General features: G+C 39.3%; 1 protein-coding gene across 2 annotated transcripts; it reads right to left on the bottom strand.

Moving 5' to 3' along the window:
• Window positions 1-259: 259 nt before the first annotated feature.
• On the bottom strand, window positions 260-20,865 carry nlrx1 (NLR family member X1). Of its 2 annotated transcripts, none has more exons than XM_041994276.1 (12): window positions 20,744-20,865; window positions 17,970-18,019; window positions 14,936-15,048; window positions 12,148-12,538; window positions 11,138-11,369; window positions 8,832-9,999; window positions 7,847-8,030; window positions 6,849-6,944; window positions 4,661-4,747; window positions 2,396-2,647; window positions 1,717-1,924; window positions 260-652 (listed from the first exon to the last, which is right to left on the bottom strand). In XM_041994276.1, the coding sequence occupies exons 2-12, from the start codon at window positions 17,984-17,986 to the stop codon at window positions 503-505; spliced, it is 2,898 nt and encodes a 965-aa protein (XP_041850210.1). In that variant the 5' UTR covers window positions 17,987-18,019; window positions 20,744-20,865; the 3' UTR covers window positions 260-502. The 2 variants fall into 2 exon arrangements, with proteins under 2 accessions (XP_041850210.1, XP_041850211.1); XM_041994277.1 differs by lacking the exon at window positions 20,744-20,865 and adding an exon at window positions 18,102-18,138.
• Between the last annotated feature and the right edge of the window lie 3,183 nt (window positions 20,866-24,048).

Raw genomic sequence — 24,048 nt, 5'->3', positions numbered from 1 at the left:
CAGGCCGTTTGCTCTCATACCCCACTTCCCACAGCCAGGTTATCCACAAGTACAGGTTATCTGGCAATGGTACACTTGCATGGAGTGTATCTGCACTTAAATCTTTATTTAGGGGCCAGATGATGAAGCCCTTTGAAAAGTGAGGCCCTTTGTTGCATGTTATGCTCCCTCTCTGTCCACTTTCCTGTCTGGCCCACTCTTGTATAAAGTCCACTAGTACCAAACAATATTTAACACACACACACACCTAAAACACAAGTTACATTACAGCCCAATTTCCTTTAATATTTGGTTAGAGAATATTTGTTCTCCAGTCTGGACTGGGAAACAATGTCAGGAACAGTTTTAAAATAATCCCAGTATAAACAACGGGGTACCATTAACAGTCATGGAGCATCTCCAGGACCTCTGATCCATGCTGGAAGCACTTGTGTAGACAAAGTCTGATTAAAATTATAATTGCTGCTATCCCCCCCCTTTTTTTATCTCTTGTGATTTCAGGTTACTTGCTCTGCCCTTTGGACGGAGATAAACTGTCTTTCTCTAACATCTGTAGGGTCTGCTGGACTCCTTTCTGAACCCTCCGGAAGTGCAGCCTCTTCCAGAAGCTCGGTTGCTGCTGACGCCCCCACTCCAGATCCCGGAGAAAAACCTGCACAGAGAAATGCAAAGCGTTTCCCTCGGACAGTTACAGTGGGTGATTTCATCACTGATATAATTTACATTAATAAAACACAGCATGCAGTATATTTGACTGGTGTGCAGGGAATGTCGTGTTCTTGAAAGAATAAAAGGAAACATCACAGGAGGACCTTGCTGTCAGAACCAGGGCAAGACGATCACAGAAGGTGGATATGTTTGGTTCCCAGACTGGAATATTTTCAAAGGATTAAGTCAATTTGGGTCCCATACAGTCCCAGGCAAACAATCATTCGGGTTTTCTACAGATCTAAACATCTGGTGTAAAGTAGCTTTGCTGTGGGTCGTGAATGCTTATCTGGGACTGGATTGCACTGTTGAGATCTCTAGACCACCATCCAGATGGAGGTTTTATAGTGAAATATTCACTCTTCCTATCATAAACTATCTCAGGCTTCACCTCTTTCTGGATCCTTGTGGTGTTTCTAAGGTGAATGTGGGAGCTATCCCTCCATTCTCCTGACTGACCACTGACAGAGTCGTCCATCATCATTGGCAACATTGGCTGATGGGTTCCTGAGAGATTTACCTGTAACATCTCTAATAAAACACCTGGAAAACTGCTTAGGTTCACTTTTTTTTAGCTTCTATTGTGCACAGTTCCTCATCAGACTTTACTTATTCCTAAATGAACTGGGCTGCTATCCTTTGGTTTTCATTGAAAGTAATGTGCATTTCCTTTAGGAGGAGATAACTATTTACATTATTTACTGTGTTCCAGGTGAATTTACTCTGACACAGTAACAGGAATCTTGACACTTCTGTAGTTGTCTCACGTGTCTCAGCTCTCTTTTTGAAACCAAGATTATACATAAACCCTTTGTAATAATGAAGATGTACTTAATTTATTTAGGGTATGTCCTTAGGGGGCAGAAAAAATGGCAATCATCAATAAGAGGTTAAATAAAATTGTGACAGAATCAGATGTAAAACTCATACCAAATCTTACAGGAACCAGAGTGGTGTCTTTAACTGTTTTACTAAGTATTTATTTTTATCTCTCTCAGCTGTGTTTACCTCCAGCTGCTGCTTGACACGGTTGCGGTCCCAGGATGAGGCGTTCTCTCGAATCACGCTGAGGATCGGGTGCCAGTTCTCTGAGATGTCAGAGCCTTCAGTGACAGAAGCCAAGACCTTGACCCGCCGGCTACTGCCGCCACGTCTGGGAACACCCTGGACGTACAAAGACTGCTTCCCCACATCACTGAGAGGGTTCAGATACAAGCTACAGAGACACACAAATACAGAAAAATGATGATTTAACAGCTAGAGATGTGATTCAGGTGAGGCAACAAATTCATGCCACTTTTTCAACTTGAAAACTTTCTGTATTTTCTGTATCTTCACTGTCTTTGGCCAATAAAACCTTCTGGTTAGTCCCATGTTCCCTTTAGTACTGTTCTAAAAGTACCCATTTAATGATGAAAACCCCTACAAACTTCCCTCTGATTCCAGGTGATAAACAAACACAGCCCAGATGTCCTGACTTCATTCATTAACTAAACCACTCACGCTAAAAGAGTTCTGTTTAGGAACTAGTTCTCCACATGTTCCTGGACTCTTTGATTGATACCAGCACAACAAAAGTCACATTTTTTATTGTGTTCTAAACTTCGAAAAAGCAAAAGTTAGAGGAGCAATGTAAATGTGTTGTTATGAAAACAATGGTGTAAATGTGCACATTAATGCAGCTTACTGCACAGTGTGAATGCTGGGATGCTCCCTGCATGCATCAACCAAAGTCAGAGCTGCATCATCTCCAATGTTGTTGTAGGCCACGTTCAGCTCCTGGAGACCTGTATGCGGCTGGAGCTTCTCAGCTAGCTCCATAGCCCCTCTGTCCCCCAACCCAGTGTGCATCAGGGAGAGATGTGTCAGGGACTGGTTCCCTGGCAGGGCCTCCAGCAGGATACCACATCCAGAATCCAGCAGCGGGTTGTCGCACAGCCTAGATGGCACAGTGAAATAATGAGACACTCCTCTTTTTTATAAGAAGCCATTTCTAGTTTTTAGAGGTGTGGGTTATACTAAAGTCTAAATTTTATTTAGTTTAAGCATTTTCTTAATGCATTTCTGACAGAATAAACTGAATAAACGCTATAAAATTAAGTAATGTTTTCTAGAAGCTGCTGTTTGTTAGCAGGAACAGCTGTAATATAACAGTCTAGCAACAGGACACAAAGGCTTAGATCTAGTTGATTAGACGTGTATGACTTAAACTAAACTCCAAACAAGGTTATTCTATAGCTTAAAAAGAAAATAGAGATTTTGCTTATAATTTAGAACCAGAGGTTTAAGATGCATGACATATAATCCTAACTATGGGGTTACAACACGATTTGGAGTTAACTGTGGCTTCATTTCACAAGTTTAGTTTGCTCTATTTCACTTAAAATTTCATGTGACTTCATGTAATTTAAGCAAAAATTTACTAAAATGTCCTAGTACACAAAAACAAATCTAAGTACAACGCAATTTTATGAGTAGAAATTAAACTTATAAATTCCCACTTTCACAGCAACTGCAAAGCTAACGGGAATGCTAACATCATGGAACCAGGAGACTGGGCCGCTTGGTTTGACTTCAACTATTTACATCCGCTGTCTGAGGTGTTTATCGATAGTTATATAAATAACTTCAACATGATCTCTCTGGAGATTAAAAACACACCTGTAATGTGAATGTAACATCAGCATTTTTGCTGATGTTAGCATGCTGCTTTAGCCGACTTCAACATTAGCTAAATCTATTTTTCCTGGAGATGGGAGCAGACATTACTGTCTATGTGTAATAACTCCAGGTAAAAGAAATTTCATCAAACAATAATTTATTGTTTAATGTAAAATGAATGACTAATATTATCAACTGTGAAGAAGAGTTCAGAATTTTTCAGTCCATCTAACCTATAAATGACCGGAGGGAACCACATGTAGCATGTGGTTATTAATCTTAAATGCCCTGAGGCCTGTACGACGAAGCTGGATTTTCTCTTATCGGGGTAACTGCAGGGTTAACCCGGGTTTTCTGTACTATGAAACAGGCTAACTTCTTACCAGGGTATATCACCATGGTAACTTATGCTGAACAGCTAACCTGATAATCCTGATAACGATGCTAATGTGGTTTAGTAACCCCCCCAAAAAACTGAACCAAACCACTTGAAATTGTGTCTTTAGGCTCATTGTCAATCAGGCTCCACTGCAGCTGTAGTGTGGAACAAAATCAGGGATAGGAAATTTAGGAAAACTTAATTTTGTAAGCTAAACTATGAATTGCCCCATTTTTCTGAACTGTGATTCTGTTATTTGTTAATTTTGTAATTAAATGGGAATAAATTTCCCTCTCTATTTGATACTGAATATTTTCTTGGATGATTTAAACACTTTAATTCCCTCCACTTTTAAAACTAGTACTTTTAAAACAGTCTACTATCATGTCTACGTTATTTAGGGTTGACACTGATGCTCTGGGGCCTCTAGTGAGTTTTTAGGAGAAAATCGAACATTCACCTGCTTGGAAGTATTTTAGAATGGAAATTCGGTCTGATAGAAGGTGGAAACAAAGTGTGTGGGATTGAAAATTCAGTCTATTAGGTTTCCTTACTGGAGGTCAAGGTAATGTCTTTCAGAACAGCCGCATGGTTGGACACTGTGTCTCTGAGGTGCTTAAGGTCAGAAACAATAACTGGTTTAGTCTTAATTTAGATGCAAAAAATGTAAAATTATACAGGCTTTAAGTATTTGACATGCGGACTGAACTTATAAAGAATTTAAAGTAAAAAAATGTATTAGGATCTTTCTTTGTGTAGCTGTGCAAAGTACACTTGAGTCTTAGAAAAATGAATTAATTTTTCATTAGGCATGCAGAGGCCTCCTCTATAAGCTGTTATCTTTTAAACAACATAAGCAGTGACCAACTAAACATCATTTTGTGCTAAATCACATAAAAAGTGCATTCTTACTGTAGAGAACTAATTGAACTCTTAGGGTCAAGCAGCAAGTCTCTCAACAGGACGCAGGAATCAGGACCCAGGCTGTTAAACTGTAGGCTAAAACAACAAACGTGCACAACAATAATCACAACACACGTATGCACAAGTATGAGAGTCATTCAGTCCATCAGGAAAAAAGCAGTATTATCTGGGGTACAGTTATACACACAATCAATACTTAGTAGTAAGAAATGTTACCATGCCAACATAGCTGATGTTTTTATCCTTGTTAAGACATCTACTGTAATGCAGATTTTTTTGGGCTACATGACAAAGATGTGTGCTAATAAAATAAAGTCCTGTTAATCCACCAACACTTTACATACTTTTTTCTTTTATTAAACCGAGATCTGTTTCTAAAAAAGAACTCATAACGAGGCACAAGAAGAACAGTTTAAAACTTTACTGAACATTATCATTTTAAACAAAAATAATAAAATATAGTATAAAGTCAAGTCCATTTATATCTGGACACTTACACAAGTTCTGTTATTTTAGCTGTTTACAAAAAGATACTCAAGACAGTTACCTAATCAATATGGACTTAAAGTGCAGACTCTCAGCTTTTATTTGGGGGAATTTACACCCAAATTGTAGGGAAATATTAGAACTTACACCTCTTAAATATGTTGCTCCGTCTTTTTCAAAGGATCCAAAAGTAATTGGACAGTTTACTCTAAAGCTGTTTCAAGGACTTCATGGGATATTTCCTCATTAATCCATCATTAATAAATCAGGTAAAAGGTCTGAAGTTGACTCCAGGTGTGGTATTAGCATTTATAATCTGTTGTTATGAACCCACAACATGCAAAGAGGCTCTCAATGAAGGAAAAGCATGCCATCTTCAGGCTGGAAAAAAGAAGAAATCCATCAGAAAAATAGCAGAAATGTTAGTGACTAAGTCAGCAGTTTGGTACACTATGAGTGAAAGAGAGAGCACTGGTAAGTTCGAGAATTCAAAACGATCTGGAGTCCATGGAAGAGAACAGAGGTGGATGTTTGCAGAATCCTTTCCATAGTGATGAAAAACCCCTTCATAACATGCACCCGGGAGAAGAACACTCTCCAGAAAGCCGGTGTACTAGTATCTAAATCTACCATAAAGAGAAGACTTCATGAGGGCAAATACAGAGGATTCACCACAAGGTGCAAACCATTAATCAGCCTCAAGAAAAGAAAGTCCAGATTAGCCTTTACCAAAAACCATCTAAAGAAGCTGGCTGATCTTTGGACAGATAAAGTATGAAGAAGGGTTGGAACAGCTCGTGATCCAAAGTACAGCATACCTTCTGTAAATCGTGTGGCGGTATAGATAGCATGCATGGCTTCCAACGGCTCAGGGTCACTGCTGTTTATTGATGATGTTACAGCAGACAGAAGCAGCCGGATGAAATCTGAAGCTATAGGGATTTATTTCACATTCAGCCAAATGCAGAAAAAGCTGATTGGATGTCATGTCACAGTACAGATGAACAATGACCCGAAACATACTGTGAAAGCAACCCAGGAGTTTTTTTAAGGAAAAGAAGTGGAATATTCAGCCATGGCTGAGTCAGTAATCAGATATGAACCTGATTAATTATGATTTCCAGAGAAGAGGAGGGTAGACAGACCCACAAACAAGCAACAAATGGCCATTAAATGGGCAGCTAATGGGGATCCTAATAAAACAATAAAACCACTGAAGACAGCTGCAATAACAGTTGAGAAAAGGATCACAAAGAAGGAAACCCAGTGTCAGGTGATGTCAGGTGATGTTAGGTGATGTCATTGCCTGCAAATTATTCTCAACAAAATATTAAAAAGAAACATTTTATTTACAGTAATCTGGACTGTCCAATTACTTTTGAGCCCTTGCAATGAGGAGGCTGCATAAAAATGGTTGCCTTTCTTAGATGCTTCAAAGGATATTATTGTTCAATTTTTTGAATAAAACCTTTGCTTCAATTAAACTTCAGTTGTTTAATTTCAAATCTAATGTGGTGGCCTACAGAGCCCAAATCATGAAATTGGGTTATTGTCCAAATATGTGTGGGCCTAACAGTGTTGTATTACTTAGTAATTCATTTTGTACCATTTATTGATACACGCTAATACTAGTTTCTGATGTTTTGGGGTTAGTTTTTGTTTGTTCTCATTATTTCTTAGTTTGTCTCACTTGAGGACGTGTGTGTGTCTGAAGGCAGGCCAAAGCATCTGGAGCAGGTCATGAGTCAGGTGACAGGAGGACAGGTTCAGTTCTTTTAGGTGATATCTGCATGAAAACATTGCAACACATCAGAAAAACAATTATTACATTTCAAAATCTAATAGTATATATTTGCATTTCACATGCAAATATGTTGCAATCTGGTTTGTTAAAACTGTGTCTCAAAACTTGTTTTGCAACTTGTCTGCAGATATGCAACCTGTCTTTCAGACCACATGAGCAGAGAGAGACAGCAAAATGAGCAGCAAAAGTAAATGAGGAGGTGTTGCTGTGCTTCTTAACAACAGATGGTGTAATAATGGGCATGTCACTGTGAAGGGGAGGATCTGTGCCTGGGACTTTAACACCTTAGCTGTGATTTTCAATCCAAAATATCTCCTCAGATATTTTAATGGGAACTTTAATTCAATAACAAAAGACAAAACCAAACACAGAGAAGGGAAAGGTGGTGAACTGAAAGGTGGTGAACTGACCAGAAGGGACTGAGCAGACTCTACTTCATGAATAAGCTTTGGCCATTCAACACTTGCAACAAGTTGCATCTTTTCTAAGTCTATGATCGACAATGCAATCAGCTCAGCAGCATCTGTTGAGGCAGCCTTTCAGACCCAGAAACCTACAGAAACTGAACAAACCTATAAAAAAGCTATAATCTGTACTACTCTGAAGAACCTGGACATGTCTATGCAAAGACGAATGCTGCACAAATTGCTAAATATAATGGACAACACTGCACACCCCCTGTAGAACATAATTAAACAATGGGGTGTGTTCAGTCAGAGGCTCCTTCAGCTTTGTTGAAAAGAACCGTACAGGAAGTCATTCTTGCCCACAGAAACAGCTTATGACTGCTTATCATGACTGTTTTTTTAATGAACAGCATCACAGATTAATAGAGTATTTCAACTCAATTAATTAAAGTCAACTCAATTCAGCCAATAGTTCACCTTGCAGAGGTGCATGAAAGTACAGAGCTTAGTATGAAGCATTTCAGTGACGTCATGCGAATGTCGGTGAGGCGGATGCTTCTGATTGAGGACAGAACCTCAGCGGTCAGTCGGGGGTTCTGAAACTCATACAGAAGGACCAGCAGATCCATCAGCTCCTCTGGTGGCAGCGGCTTGCTGAGCTCTAGTACGAAACAAAAAAAGAGTCATTGTCCACACAAACACCAGACATCTTCACTGTATGTTCCAGCTTGCCTAGTGTGTTTATGTGTGTGTATGAGTAATGAGGAATCTAATTGACATTTAGTAACAATTAATAATCTGGACACTATTTTGGTAAGAATGTTGATACAACCTAATTTAACCCATGTAGGTTATTTGGTTATTTCCTTCAATTTTTGGCCACCTGGTTGTGTTACACCATACGAGATGATTTGTATTTATAAGAAAACGTTTTCTAAAAGGTGAACAGGAAACCAGGGACAAATTTGGGTCACTAAAGGACTTAAGTCCTCTTCCAAAAACCGCTGTAAAAGCTTCTTTCTTTCTTTCTTTATTTGGGGCAATACATAGAACATAGTAAAGGTAAAGTGCAACTGATGTTTTGCAGCATTAAACAAATTTTCAACTTTTTTTTTTTTTTTTTTTTTAACGCTGTCCTGTCCAGCATCCTAACATACAGAACGCTGGTCTGTGTGCCATATTTTGCTTCACATATTTGCTCTAACAAGGGAGACATGTTATATACATGGCTGCACTTGATATTTTTATTATTTTTTATTTTAATTTTATTTTCTTTAGTCTTTATATGTCTGTGCCGAACCTGACAGGGAGATAGAGGAAGAGGGAAAAATGGGGATAAAAGGACAGGATTAAAATATGGGAATAACAGTTTTTAACTGTTCAGGGCTTGTCGCAGAGAACAACAGAAGACAAAAAAAAAAAAAAAAACTTTACAATATAAGCAATATTTAATATGTATTACCTCTGACAAGGTGCTTCTTAAGAGCTTGTGTGATCTGGGCCACGGTGGAGCTCTGAATGCTGCAGCCGAGTTGCTGGAGGAGGACTCGGTTACCGTAATGCAACAACCCACCCATGAAAATGGGGTAAAGCTCAAAAGGCTTTTCTTCACCATAGTTCTGGGGAAGTGGGCCATGGACACCCAGAAGGCTTTGTTCCACTTGATCCAGGATGTCCTCATTATAGCTGTCCTCGGTACGGAACATCTCAGCCGCCATAGTCTTGCCAATTTTGCCTCTGGTGTGGCTGATTATTGCTGCATAAAGCTTTGGAAAAAGCTTAAGGAGGTTAAATACGGCAAAGAGTCGGAGGGGGATGAACTTAGAGAGGATGTTCATGATGGCGCTTACATCCTCGCCTACCTGACCAATGGCTATGGACACCTGCGTAGTTATTTTTTCTAGAGCTGATTTGTTTTCTCCTAAAACTACATAAAGAGCTGCTAGGTACTCCTGCATTGCTGGGACAGCAAACACAAACCGCCTTTCATCATTCCCATCAAGTTGCTTTGATGAATACTTCCTACTTTCTACACAAGGAGCCAAGAAAAAGTCCAGCACATCAGTCTGGAACATGGCTAACTGACGTAGCTCCTCATCCGTCTTGGTCTCCCCACCTATCCACTGCTCTAGTTCCTTTTCTGAGAAAGACGTTCGTTTGTGCGTCACGCCATCAAACGCAAGTTTACCAACTGTGCGGACAACATACAACATCAGTGAACTTTGGTGCTCCTGAATGGGAACACTCGTTCCCGCTCCGGTGCCCAAAACCTCCCCCCCAAAGTTAAGCCTGAGGAAACTGGTGTAAATGCCTGTCAGCGTGCGAATGGGAGACTGAGCACTGGTGAAATGGAGGAAGTGTAGAGTTGCACATGTGAGCCAGCAGTATGAGGGGAGGAAGCAGGCAGCAGCCAGCTGGCTTTCTCTCTGGAGGTTGAGGTAGAGCAGCTCTATGAGAACCTGTGCCTCTCGGCTGGGTGGAGTCTCTCCTCTTGGCTGCAGGAGGCGGCTGGTAAAGTATGCACGCTGCCGCTCGGGGTCATTGAAGCCACAGATCTGTGCATAGCGACTCACATACTTCTGAGGGGTACGGTCCAGAGCAGAAAGTCTGGTGGTAACCAAGATGCTGGCCTAAGAAACAAAGTAGATACATAAATCTTTTGCAAAATCCAAGGCTTATTAAACCTCAGCTCATTTTTAGTGGCCAGTGTGAAGAATATTACATTATATGTGACTTATATGAGCTACATTTAACTAAAGTTTACATTTCTAAAGGCAGAGAAAAAAATGAAAGTTGGATTTTATAATCTGGATATAAAACATTAAAAAACCAACTGGTAGTCTGGATTTACCAATTCCAAGGTACAATGAATGCAGCATAATTTGAACATCAAGTTGTGAGGAGATAGAGATAATTTGAAAACAAATCTTAACACGCACTGAATGACTTGTTTTCAGACCTCAGAGGCCCAAAGAAAGTGACAGGGTTGTAATTTTTAGGCTTTTTAAGCTAGCAATGATTTGACACAAACTTGTATGAAAGGTTTTTTACAGATGCAACCCGCATATTCATCTCTGCTACTCATCCCACAAATGCATTTTCTTTACAAAAATGGCTCAATTTAATAAGAAATAAACAGGCTTTGCAACAGTATAAGATTTATTGCAAAAGAACCGTTAAAACAAAGAAATAATCGACCATAGACAAATTTTTCTTACTTTTGTTCTAAGTTTTTAAGCAATTCCTATCAAACACAGGAAAAAGTTTTTCATAACATATCCCCTTTAGTCATTTTATTTTAAAGAAGCAGTACATAACTTTCTGTTCTTAAAACTCATTTGATGGCACAGAGACATCTATTATGTCCATTTCTGGATATAATAGCGTCACACTAGCTAGCATCACACGCTAGCAAGCAGATATCAACACGCCAGTCGTTTTGGATGCACACCATGCCTGATTCAGCAAAGAAAAGCAAGAAGACACTATCGGAGGAGGAGCGGAAAAGAAAAGAGGGAAAGGTACAGAGAAAGAGATAAGACAAGAGTCAAAATAAGACTCTTTTATTGGCTGGAGATCTCTCACAGAACATGTAGGATGGAAGATGGATGCCAAATTAGCCGTCAAGAAATAGCAAATAGCAGAAAATAGCAGAAGTTCTGTAGTGCATCTTTAACTGCATGTAATATACACATAAACATAACTAATCCAGCCCCAAATTCATGACAACAGGACAAAACATAGCAGTTTTTCAGGGTTATGTCTTACCTCAGGCAGCATATACTTCCTCAACAGGTTGACCACAACTACAGCTGGAGGTAGCGCCTCATTAGGATCACTGCAAAGCTCTGTGGATCCAATCCGGAAGTCTAGCTGCATCTTCTCCATTCCATTAAAGAGGAAGAGCACATCTTTGGCTTGGTCTCCCTCCCCACTAAGTAATGGATGTTTTTTCAGATGGAGATACTTCCTGCTCACTAGGTCCCTTAAGGAAGCCACCCTGTGTGTGAGATAATCATTCACTTAAATATTGAACAATTTCATGGTCTACCAAATCTACAAATCTCAGGCTGAAAACCTGCCTGTCTAAAACAATCACATTAATCTATAAAAACAAGTTAGCAATAATGCAATGTGTAAAGAGAACTGAGCTTGTGTAAGCTACAGACTTACAGTAAGAACTGTTAATGCTGCATTCAAACTTTAGTCATTAGTGAATTTATTATATTATTTACCATTAATATGATGAATTAATGTGTGATTCAAAAGTACAGGAAGTTGAGGTGTGAATTGTGGTTCAATTTGCTGTGTCCCCTTAAGGTTGGGTGAAGAAGTGATTGATACTCTTATTATAATAGCAATATGCCAAAAAGTCCTTATGTGCAGCTGTTTGTTACCTTACTAATTTCCACAACTATCAACTTTCAGCATTCCTATTTTGTCTTAATTGCATCTGCTGTTTTTCTTTCACACCTCTCCATTCATACCACTGAATTATCAGGAGGTCGGTTTATTTTATGCTAAACAAGTGTGATAATGAGCAAAACCATTTTGTATGAGTGCAGAGTCTGAAGAGGAAAGCCTGTGTTAACCAAGAAGTTAACGCAAAAAAAGCCTGGCTGTGTTCTGACTATGTTGTCCTGCAGGTAAAACACTCTTAAATACTTCACAAAAACTTACTTTTTTTCTTGTTAGGAAAGAAATGAGGCTAAAATGCATTGTTTGGTTATTCTTCTTGGACCGGTACAACATGACTGGGTGATCGAGAGATAACTCACTTTGACAGCTGGCTGAGGTCCTCACAAGAGAAAGGAAGCAGAAGCTTGAAGTGGGCCAATGTGGATCCAGTACACCAGTCCAGGACCAGTTTTCGGACCACGGTACTCTTCCCAGTTCCCACAGCCCCGTACAGCATCACGTTGAGCCCCCGACCCTCACTCCAGGTATCACCAGGATCAAGCAGCTGCTCCACAGTCAGTGAACGCCTAGAAGGGCTCCGAGTTTTGAAAGGCGAGATGAGCGGTCCTGCCCTCTCCTCATCCTTTCTTTCCAGGATTAGTGGATCCACGTGCATGGTCTCAGGGCTAAAGTACCCTCCAAACTGTTTCTCCTCCTTGGGAAGGTGGCTGAACCACAGGAATAGCTTCTTCTTGTGGATTTCTATTGGGTCTGTAGTGATAGAGAAAAATCTCTTTTTACTCATTCTTCCTTTCCACTTTCATTTCCACTGAGACGTGAAACATCTATGAAATATCTATTGCAGAATCAGGTGTGGTCAACTACATGATCCATGATGCCAGCTCTTCTTTGAAACAGCAAACATTTGCCTCTGTCACTTAACAAGTCTAGAATTCAATACCAGCAACACAATAATGAAAAGATGGGAGAGAGGAAAAGAAAGACATAATAACATAAGCACAAGAAGCGCTTCTGATGAAGACTGTAGTCACCAGTCGAAACATGTTGAGGTAAAACAAAACATCTTCCACCTTAACCTTTGACTGAAAAGAAGAAATTCTTAATACAATGAATCTTATACCGCTGGAAATCCTGTTTATTTCTCTGTTAAATGGAGCCACATTTGTAATGAAAATGCATTTTTTGGGGTGAGCACCATGTATGTGGGCTGCACCCATGAAAAACTTGCCAAAGCTTCTCTACCGATGCCGTAGGAAGAATCTGAACTCATGTCTGAACATAACATTCCTCCATGTGTCCAGGTCCCAGCCCAGATGTTGCAAACACACGAACAGGCCTGATGGTGAAGAGCATTAATGTCAAGTCAACTTTGTGGCTTGTCTCCAATTTCCCCTGTTATATGGAACTTGGTCTTTAGAGACGGTACTAGGGTTCACTACAAATAATGAGACAACCTGGTTTTGCATAACACCAGCTTGAACTTACCCCATGGCATCTGATCCTATTCAGATCAGTCAAATATGGCATGCTACTGACACCTACTGACCACTGTACATGGGTCCATGCTCACTGGGGCACCAGAAGCTCAAAACAGGAGTTGAAAGCAGAATAAGCTTACCGGGATTAGCCGAGAAGACTTGGCAAGTATGTCATAAGCTGCGCTTTCATTACAGTATTTCACAAAATAAAAGCGATATGTCTAAAATTTCGACAAAGTGCAGGTGTTTTCATTGACTGGTGTTTAGCGCATTAGCTGTTATTCTCGTTATCTCACCCTGTGAAACAACACTTTAAGGAGGAAGAAGATTTTGAATTCTTCGCAAACTCTCTGTAAAACTTGTTTGCTATTAAGGATGACAGCTATATTTTTTCTTTAATTGTTTGTAAAAAGATTTCTGTCTCCTCCTGCGGCTCCTCATTCCGCGCCATCTTTATTTGAAATGAACTGGTCATGTGATCTCCTACGTCACGTCCAGGAATGTGTAAATGCAAAAAAAAAGTGTTTCCATCACACTTTCGTGAAATACTATCGACACATCTGAAAAACCACCTCATGAGACTGTAAAAACTTTTTAGCGATATTTGACAGGTTTTTCTAAATCTAGGCGTTTTCATTACCAGTTTTTTATTGCTTTATTTTATATTTTGCAATATCCTAGGGGTAATAGAAACGCACCTGCCGACAAAACCCACATACTCAACTCTTCGGCTCATCCCACAAATGCATTTTCCTTACAAAAGTGGCTCCATTTAAAGGGAAATAACCAGATTTACAGTATAAGATTAATGTCAAGAAGCTTTGTGACAAAAAAGAAATAATTCACCGAACACTGATTTCCTCACTTTTTCTGCTAAGTTTATAAAAAATAGAGAAATTTACAGAATATACAAGTAACCTCTCTAAAAGATCTTACAATTGTCAATTTAGTTGCCAATTATAAAATCATTCAAATACCACAGTAGTCACGTGTATGAGGATGTGACATGGGCTGATTACTATCCAAGCTCAGATGAAAGACGTAAGGAAGGACTTTTACCCCCATTTGAGACAGCTGAGGAAGTCTGGGACTTCCAAACTGGAAGAGTTTCTACCCTTAAGATCTTTTATGTCGTCATGATACCCACCTTTACACACCTTTGTCACACATTTAACTACTCAAAAAACATCAGCCAACCCAGACATATTCATACCCAAGCTGCACAATGCCACGTCTATTTCTTGGGAAAAGGAGTATACAAACTAGAACAGCAAAAACACAACACAACACTGAGAACTGCAAGGTTTTGATTGAACCATTGCAGAGTGAAAGTGGATTATCCAAATTATGCATATCACAAATAAAGAATGATGGATCTGACAGATAAAAGTGTCAGGACTGGGTATAAATGGAGGATCAACCAATGGATTAGTCTCTCCAAACAACGTTCGGGTCCATGTTACTGTTTTGTGCAAACTGAAGACAGTCATTACCAAGTAAAAAGATAATTCTTGGAAAACTGCAGCAATCACCAGTCCACAGTTCCCAAGTGTCTTTGCAATGTTCCTGTTTTTGCTGCAGTTGCTACCATGTACTGTAGATTTCTTTCAGATCATGGTATGTTGTTATTATTGTTCAAGTTTGTACAAATTCAAAGCAACTTGTGCACCTGGATCTGAGGGGATAGAGCTGATGGTCCTGCAGTGAAAGCCAGCGGCTGGGCAGAGAGAAACCTCCATCCTCCTCTTCCACCTCCATAATGTGTGCAGTTCACTTAGCCATCTGGAAAACACAAAGACATTGATAAGGACTTATTTTCTGCATGGAAAGTTTAGTTAACTACTGGTGAAGGATTGTAGCAGCTGGATGTTCAACAAGGTTGGTACATAGAAAACTTGCTCTTTTAGCAGACTCAGTCTAGACTAAAACTGTAACAGACTGTCTGCCAGACAAAGTTGGTAAATGGTATTAAAAGAAAATAATAGTCATTCAGAAACATAAATTACTACACTTTGTCTCCTCAGTTGCCCTCCAGGACTGTGGGTATACAGTGGCAGCTCCTATTCTCCTTCCTGAGGGTGTGTGTTGACTTGTTTGCTGGTAGAACCTCCTAGGTTTTTGTGATACCACATTCATTAATGTTAAATAATCCACCTAAAGTTGTGCCATTGCAGGCATGATGGCTGGCAGTGGGCCACGGGGCATTTGCACCTCGCGGCTCCCCTGGGCAATCTGCTGTCTTGTTGAATTATGTTTTTATTTGACCCCATCTGCTCGTGGAATGATCCGCCCTTTCGTGGGATTGGTTTGTCCCTTCTGCCACCGACCGAGGTGGTTGCCGGCTGCTGAAGTTCGACCCCCAGGACTTTATTCCTACAGAGACCATGTGCATGGTCGGACCCCTGCTGGTTGTCCTGCGTCTACAGCCTGTATTAAACTGATTCATACAGTTTACTTTTATGAGTGTGATTTCATTAACCTGTTTGTCTAGCATGCCTTAACTGTTTAATAGGTTGTTTTGCAGAGTGGCATCCAGGCCCTTCCCCCTTGTCCCTGTAGCTTGAAGAAGTATGATTGACCTTTTTTACAGGTTTTAATAACTGTATATTTTAAACAAATTTTTAAAAAGTGGATTGTTAGGGAAAATCCTGGCTCATGTGAACCTGTGGTTGTTTTTAATTTTCCAGGTGCCATAAGGTTCCCCAGTTGACATTGTCATCACTTGGTGGGACTCATTGTTTTAACCTTACCACCCTGGCAGACAAGGAAGACGGCTGGCACCGACTGTCACATGAAGTTTCCTTACGGCATGTGTGGACCAGTTAGCAGGGGTACTCACCACCGTTCCTGTAAGCTACACTCCCAACTTGTCTCAAATTGGCTACCATAATCCCAGTACTGCCCACTCTGACACCCATCATTGCGAAATGTTTTGAAAGACTCATTCTCTCTATCATTAAAGCTGCAATCCCTGCTAACACACACCAATATCAATTTGCATATAAGGCAAACAGAAAAGACGTGCAGCCAGTACTAAGGGCAGCAGAGCGGATCATTGGATCACGAGTAGTCCGCCTCAGACATTTACACTGGCCGACTCCAAAAGAAAGCCAGTTACATCTCCAAAGACTGAACTCACCCTGGACACGGAGCATTCACCTCACTGCCTTCTGGTAAAAGATATAGACCAGAGGTAAAGCAGTCCAGATCTGGACCCAGAACCTGTCCCATATGGACCCAGACCTAGAATATAAAATCTGACTGGGTGCTTATTTTAATTGGCACAACTTTTGCAGTCTTCACAGTACTGGTCAGGAAACATGCAGACCAATTGCATGTGAGTTTTGGCAGCTCACTCGTGCGTATGATCTCCTGGACCTTGAACAAAAAGTTTTTCTCTAACTGGACCTCTTTAAATTTTAAATACCCCTGATATAGATTGATCAAATCCAGAAACAACAGACTTAAAAACTGTTTTTTACCCCCTAGTTGTCAATCCTGTAGCACCACTACCGCCCCCCTTAGGTCAAGAGCAATTGCTTCACCATCTGCACTTTATAACATGCTGGCACATCTGTTTATTAATGCCATGTAGCCACCACTACGCTGCTACTTAAACTGTTTTAATTTGATTATAGTTTCAAATTCATTATTGTTTTAACTTACTGTAGTTTAATTTAATAGTTTTAATTCATTGTATTTTTATTGTAATTTTACTGCTGATGCAAGAGTGAGCTGCCAAGCTTTTGGTATTTCATTGTTTTTACTAACACTGACATTAAACCCTATTCTACTCTATTCTATCTGCCATCACACTGTGAAGGAGCTGCTAACAAGAAACACTGAGAACTTTACAAAACCACCAACAGATGTTTGTTATTGTTACTGCAACCAGATATTTCATGGTATTTTGGCATCTATACAAAACAACCATAAGTTTTAAACAGTAAAATCCTAATAAATATTTTACTTCACCAGTCACAAAATGATCTGAACAAATTGCCGAATAATTTAAAGGACTCCAAGTCGAACCATCCAGATTGACATGCTTGATAGCCGCTAGCCAGTTATTACATCTTTCTGAGTCTTGTACGCTTGTTGTCTGTGGAACAATTATGATTATTGCAGCAAACTTTTCGGCATATTTAAAGGAAACCATGAAAATCTGAGGATTGGCGCTGAAAATCCAGTGATGTTACGCTTTAGTAACCTTTTGTTTTCACCGGTAAAAGACCCGGATGTGACAAAGTTCACTTATGTACCCAGATGTTTGTGCCTGCCCTGCCTGTAAAGAATCTTTTAAAAAATTCATGCATCCAGGCGGTGATCCAGATCACCCCCAAAATCGAACCCCTTGTTACTTATTCCATTTCGGAGATTTCCTGGCAATTTGATCAAAATCCATCCATAACTTTTTCAGTTATATTGCTAACAGACAGACAAACAGACCAACGCTGCTGAAAACATAACCTCCACCTTGGCAGAGGTAATAAAAACCAAATACAACTGACAGACTAACAGAAACCATGGTGACAAACCAAGCAACTGGCGCTGAACAAAGGAAAACCCAGAGCGTAAATATTGAAGCACTAATGTTGAATGTCAGGGAAGTGAAAGCAGACTAGAATACAGATGGTTGAGGGAAACAAGACTAGACACAAAAACCTAAGAACTAAACCAAAAACACAGATCATGCCACCAACCTGTGATGTAAGCTCATCCTTCAGCTCGCCTCCTCCTGCCAGAGAGTCTTCTGTGAAAAGTTAGAACAGAAATTAACTTGGGTGCAAATCTTAAACTTACCTGGAACAGTATTTAACCAGTAGCAGACCTACAGAGAAATATTTCCATCAGAGTTCCTGTTGAGTTTCGCTTACTCTCAATGCTGTTTAACAACAGGGTTGTGACACGTGGTCATGTGGTGTGTGTAGCAGCTGCACCAGCATCGCTTACAGGAACTATTTCTGCTGCAGTTTTCTGTTAATCTTAACCCACAATGTGTATTGATTGCGACACTGAGTGCGCCCTCATTTTGCCCACTGAAGCAGTTTTACAGGGTATGGCAGAGAAACAATTTATCAGTTGAGCTAAAATTAATTAAAATTGTCAAAAAACCCTGGAAACATGTTTGGTATGGATAAATATATCTTGATCAACAAATTTATACAAGTCATACAAGACTGGATTATAACACTATACAAGTACAAAGTCAGGAAAAGCTACACAAACACTGGATAAATTTAATAGAAAGAAATAAAGCTTACTAAGATTTTACAGCCCTTAAAAACCGTTTTTACTCTGTTTGCACTGTAGACTTTTCCACCAGTACATGTAACCACTGCCATATTTATGAGGTTACTCTTAGTATGCTTCCATCGTACCTTCTGATATACATCTTTTAACATAGTAAGGGTGACTCCAGCCCAGGATTTATTCCCATCTGGCCCTAATGCCTTCATGCTGAACTGCAGAATCAGAATTGGAGTCAATGGTAGAAATCTGGTGTTAATTAGTTTTAAGTAAAATATGTTTCAAACTGTTTTGTTCCTTGAATAAATTTTGATCACTTTCATAATTTGTTATTTCTTCTCATACAAAATTATTTCAAATACACCTGCAGTCCACTTTTTTTGTGCTGCTTTCTGCCTTGATCAGGATTCTCAGTACACTAAAACTGCCTTTAGCTAAATCTTTTACTTTACAAGATAATTATAGTAAGAATTCCTTCTTATTTTCTTTATTTTGTTTTACCCCAGCATGTGCTGTCTTACAGATCTTTGCTTTCACTGAGAAATTTCAAAATGAGACAACAGACCAGGACATGCAAATAAGTCTGCATGCATGCAGAAGGGTAGCAAAGAAAGCATTTACAAGTTTAAACAGCAGTGTATATGAAATAGGAAAAGTACTTAACCTGCTTTACAGTGGTCCTTGTCAGACTGTGCAGTTTTTAAGATCATTATGGATAACTGTCGTATGTTACTGCTGTATATGTTAACACTGGAGCTGCTTTTCCAACTACTTCAACCGTTGAGTAGTTTAACCTGCAGCCACGAATCATATTCTGACGAAACAAAAGGCTTAAATATAACTGCATCATGGCTGATTGAGAAATAATGAACTATCTTTAGTAGATTGTGATAGCTTACAGTAAGAACTGATGATATGTTATGAAATCACATTATACAGGCACACCCTAGTTGTGGCTGTGCGTACATGTTATAAATGTGATACTTAGAACAAAGTTAAAGGATGTTTTTAATAGTCTCAGTCCATCCCTGTTGACCAGCTACAGTCCATGTTGTTGTAATGATCACATTTCATGCTCAAAAAACTATTTAATTTATTGCTTCTTTTTAATTGCTGACATTTCTTAGGTGTAGGTAATTTTACACAGTGAGAAATCCCTTCTGAATATTGCTTATCTAAGCTCATCCATCAGAATTCCTCCCTGACACTCCTGAGGGCTTTCTGACCGCTCGGATAGTGGTCAGACACTGGCTGCGTTTACATGGAGCTCTTGAATCTGATCAAGCGTCCAGTCAGAATGAAAATGTGTCATGTAAACACGTGAGCTGGAATCTCTGATCAGACTGACTTCATTCGGACAGATGAAGTATTTGTCCATGTAAAAGTAGCTATTCACTACTTCTGAGAACTTCACACGCCCTCATTCGGGGAAAGATTAAAATAAAGTAAATGTCCCTTTGAAATACTTGGAATCACGTGTATTGTGTCTTTACAAGCGAGTTTCATCTTGAAGTTCACCTTTAAGCTGTTGCAGTTTAATTATGTGGTTCAAACAAACAGCAGTCACTTCTTTCGTAAATCAAACCTGGACTATTTAATCTCATGGCTAGTAAGGACTCTTAAACACAGGATGATTGTCTTTTCTATCTTTGACCCTTTACGATGTTTAACATCTGCTCTGTCTCAGTACACTGGTGTTTTGTCAACACCAGCCTACCTGCTGTAACACTTAACCTGCCATTTGAATTAGTCTTACAAATTAATTTACCTTGGTTAGAATCGGAATGGGTAGCTGAACTAAAGTTTGGCTGATTTGGCTTCCATGGAAACAAATAGGTTTCAGTGGCAACTGTGTCTTTGAGAGTCTCGATCATCTGGGGGACAATTTAGTCTAAATCTATCCGATCTAAGCCGAATCTTTTATAAATCTGGAGCTATTCTAAGACAGAGAAAAAGGTTTTCTCTTTTACATTTACCCCTGAAGGAAGCGAATTCAGCCTCGTGTTTAATGTTACTGCAGTGCTGTCTCGAGCCACTGACCAATCTATTTCTTACTGCTGGTAAATTTCTAAAAATGTCGACAACAGGAAACAGAAGCTAAACGAGAGCAGTAACGGTAAAAGCAGCTTGACAGGCAGCCGCGCGCTGACAAGGATCGATTATAATTTCACAGCTAACATTCCCTCAGACTCAGTGCCATGACGTGGTACATAAAATCAACACATACCGGAGTCTCTCTGTCCTTGCTGTCCGTCGCGGTCACGTCAGCTCTGCACTGTTTTGATTCGTCTTTGTTTGCACGCGGAATCTCGTTGGACGCAGCCGGGTCGTTACGTCAGCAGCCCCGCCATGTTGGCCGTGGCAACTTCTCATAGCGCTGAGGAGAACTGAGCCTTAATACTGCACAAGCAAGTCAATGGAGGAAATTATCTCACGATTCAAGCCGGATCTGGAGGAAAACTAATCCTTTCCATCTTGAGGAATTGCTATTCTCAGAGCTAACCAGCAGGGGCGGATCTAGAATATATTAGATGGGGGAGCACTAGACCAGGAAAGGGTGGCATCTGCTAATGAGGCCTTTTTTTCCTCGTTGTTCCCATTAAATGCTAAACTAAAGTAAAAAGTAAAAAAAAACAAAAACAAAAAACAGCAAATATAAAAAAATACTTAATTGAAAACCAGAAAAACTTGATTTGAGACAAAAAAAAAAAAAAAAAAAAAACTTTTCTCAGTGTTTCTTCGGCATTATCAATTGGCCAGAGTTGTCCCATCTGATGGTTTTATAACTTTTACATTCCCTTCATAAAATGTAAACAGTTCAGACAGACAAATATTATCATCTATGTAAATAGTTGGAAAGATGATGCTGTATAAATGTTTTATTATTTAGTATTTTTCATTTTTCAAACAAGTAAACAAAGTATACTCTTTTTACAAAATAAACATGCATAGTTTCCAAGTTACAAATTAAAAACAAAAATTAGTTTAGAAAACTATAATAACAATTATGAACTATTTTTTTAGAATTATTAAGTCCGTAGCAGGATGAAGTAACTACTTACTCATTCCTGAATGAACATATCAAATTGCAGTAATACTTTATTCTTGTGATTTGGTTAAATACAATAACTTTTTGTAACCATATAAGTGGGTTGTCTAACTGCCACATTTTTTGGAAAAATAAACAGTGTATTTATTGTACATAGCTTTTTAAAGGGAAGGCTCTTAAAGTTTTTGACAGGGAAGTTTTATCTAGTCTATTTAAACAACTCAAAACAAAACCAAGAATATCAAATTTAAAACTTTATGGCAACATTGCAACCGTGATCATACTCAGAAACAGAAATCTGAGAAGAACTGAACCAAACAAAAAACTGTGGGTCTTTTCTTAGTGTGCAAAATAGCAAGTCATCACCCCGTGCATGCATGAGGATTACAAGTTTATCAGCAAGGCTGATGTTTTCAATATGACATGCAGCACCATGGCAGTAATCAGGATGTAATGGTAAACTGCTTCTCATGTGTCCCCATTGTTAACTCTGACACCAATGTGGATGTTGAACAAGACCTAATTACAGAGATAGCTGAGACTCTTCGCCCCTCCTGACAGCAACAACACTTGCATATTTTAAAGCTGACTGGGAGGACCATCCTGACCTTTCACAGCTGCAGCAGGTTATTTGCACACTGTGTTTCACTCACTGCTTTAATGCAGTAACAAAAGCACAAAAGCACAGTTGAAATGCCTTGAATAATTTCCTTTTTTATTTATTTATTTATTTACTGAACGTAAACAATTACTATCCTTTTAATATCAACAAAGAACATAAAATAAGGACATTGTGTTTGGTGATTAATTTCTTTGTTGTAAAATTGCTTTTTGGCAATAAATCTATTTTTGCATTAGCATGGAAGATTTGATGTGTTTTTCATGGGCTCAAACCACACACTCAACGCTGCTCCTTATCCCACAAATGCATTTTCCTTACAAATGTGGCTCAATCTAAAAGGGAACAACAGACTTGCCAACAGTATCAGATTTATTGCTAAGAAATATTGTTACGATAAAGAAATGATCCCCCACATACTGAAAGGCTCAATACTTTGGATTTTTTCTGTTAAAATAATTTAAAATGTTTTCATTTGTTGTGAGGGATAAAAGGAGGCTTCCCTATAAACAGTCTGTCTCTCTACATCAACTATGTCTTTGTCAAGCTTTTCTCCTTTCAAAGTAAGAGTTACGTGATGAAAAACTTCGGTACACTCTTTCCTACTTCCTGGTTCCTTAACCAATCATCAAAGCACCGGAATTTTGCTCAAATTAACGGAAAAGTCAAATTTATTTCTCATTAAATTAAGTTGTATGACTGTATACATATATTAGCTGAGTAAATTGGTGGCCTATTAGTTTACAACAACAAATGTAATGATGTTTTGGCCACGTGAATAGTGTGTTTGTCCTTATAAACTTATGAAATTAATATGAAATTAATTTATTAAGTGAGACTAAGGGAAAACAGCTGATGCGTGGCATTTGTTGATTAATGTAGCTTTTGTTTACACTCTATTTTATGGCAATGTAAATTAGCATGTGAATTTAGCGTTAGCATTGCAAATCATGCCATTTTATAAGGGGTGGGGCTTTATTTTGATTGGCCAATTAAAGGCAAGAACATATTAGGATCATACCACTATGTGAAATATATATATATATATATAAGGCTAATTATGAAATATTTTTCAAAATCTTTCAAAATAGGCTTATGTGTGGAAAAAATGTAATATCTCAGATACATAAAAACTTGTCTTTGAAATAGTGGTCAATAACCCTCCCACCCCTGATACGAAAATGGTTCGGCCAATGATCAAAATTAGTTGTAATTTGGTGTAATGTTCAGCATGTTCAAAATGTCTGGTCAGCACAAGTCCGGTTCTCAGAAAAGAAAAAGCGAAGACAAGATAGAGGCCTTAGAGATTTAAACAAATATTTGTAAAAAAAAATTAGTGACAGTGAAGCTGGAGCTAGTAAAGTCAAACAGAAACCCCAAGACTCAACAAATCTATTGTTGCAATTGTTTACTTTTGGTGAACAAGATGTTTTTGGCCCTAGACAATCAATGAGTCGGATTTTATTCTTTCTTCTTTGTCAGTGGTAATTTCAGGTCTGACAGGTCCTCCCTGTTCTGACAGGTCCTTCCTGTTCTGACAGGTCCTTCCTGTTCTGACTGGTCCTTCCCATTCTGACAGGTCCTCCCTGGTCTGACAGGTCCTCCCTGTTCTGACTTGTCCTCCCTGGTCTGACAGGTCCTCCCTGTTCTGACTTGTCCTCCCTGGTCTGACAGGTCCTCCCTGGTCTGACAGGTCCTCCCTGGTCTGACAGGTCCTCCCTGTTCTGACAGGTCCTCCCTGGTCTGACAGGTCCTTCCTGTTCTGACTGGTCCTCCCTGTTCTGACAGGTCCTTCCCATTCTGACAGGTCCTCCCTGGTCTGACAGGTCCTCCCTGTTCTGACAGGTCCTTCCTGTTCTGACTG

The sequence above is a fragment of the Melanotaenia boesemani genome, chromosome 9, assembly GCF_017639745.1.
Source record: "Melanotaenia boesemani isolate fMelBoe1 chromosome 9, fMelBoe1.pri, whole genome shotgun sequence".
NCBI classification, from domain to species: domain Eukaryota; kingdom Metazoa; phylum Chordata; class Actinopteri; order Atheriniformes; family Melanotaeniidae; genus Melanotaenia; species Melanotaenia boesemani.
Note: the sequence above shows the minus strand (reverse complement) of the source record. Positions and strands in the feature narration are given on the sequence as shown.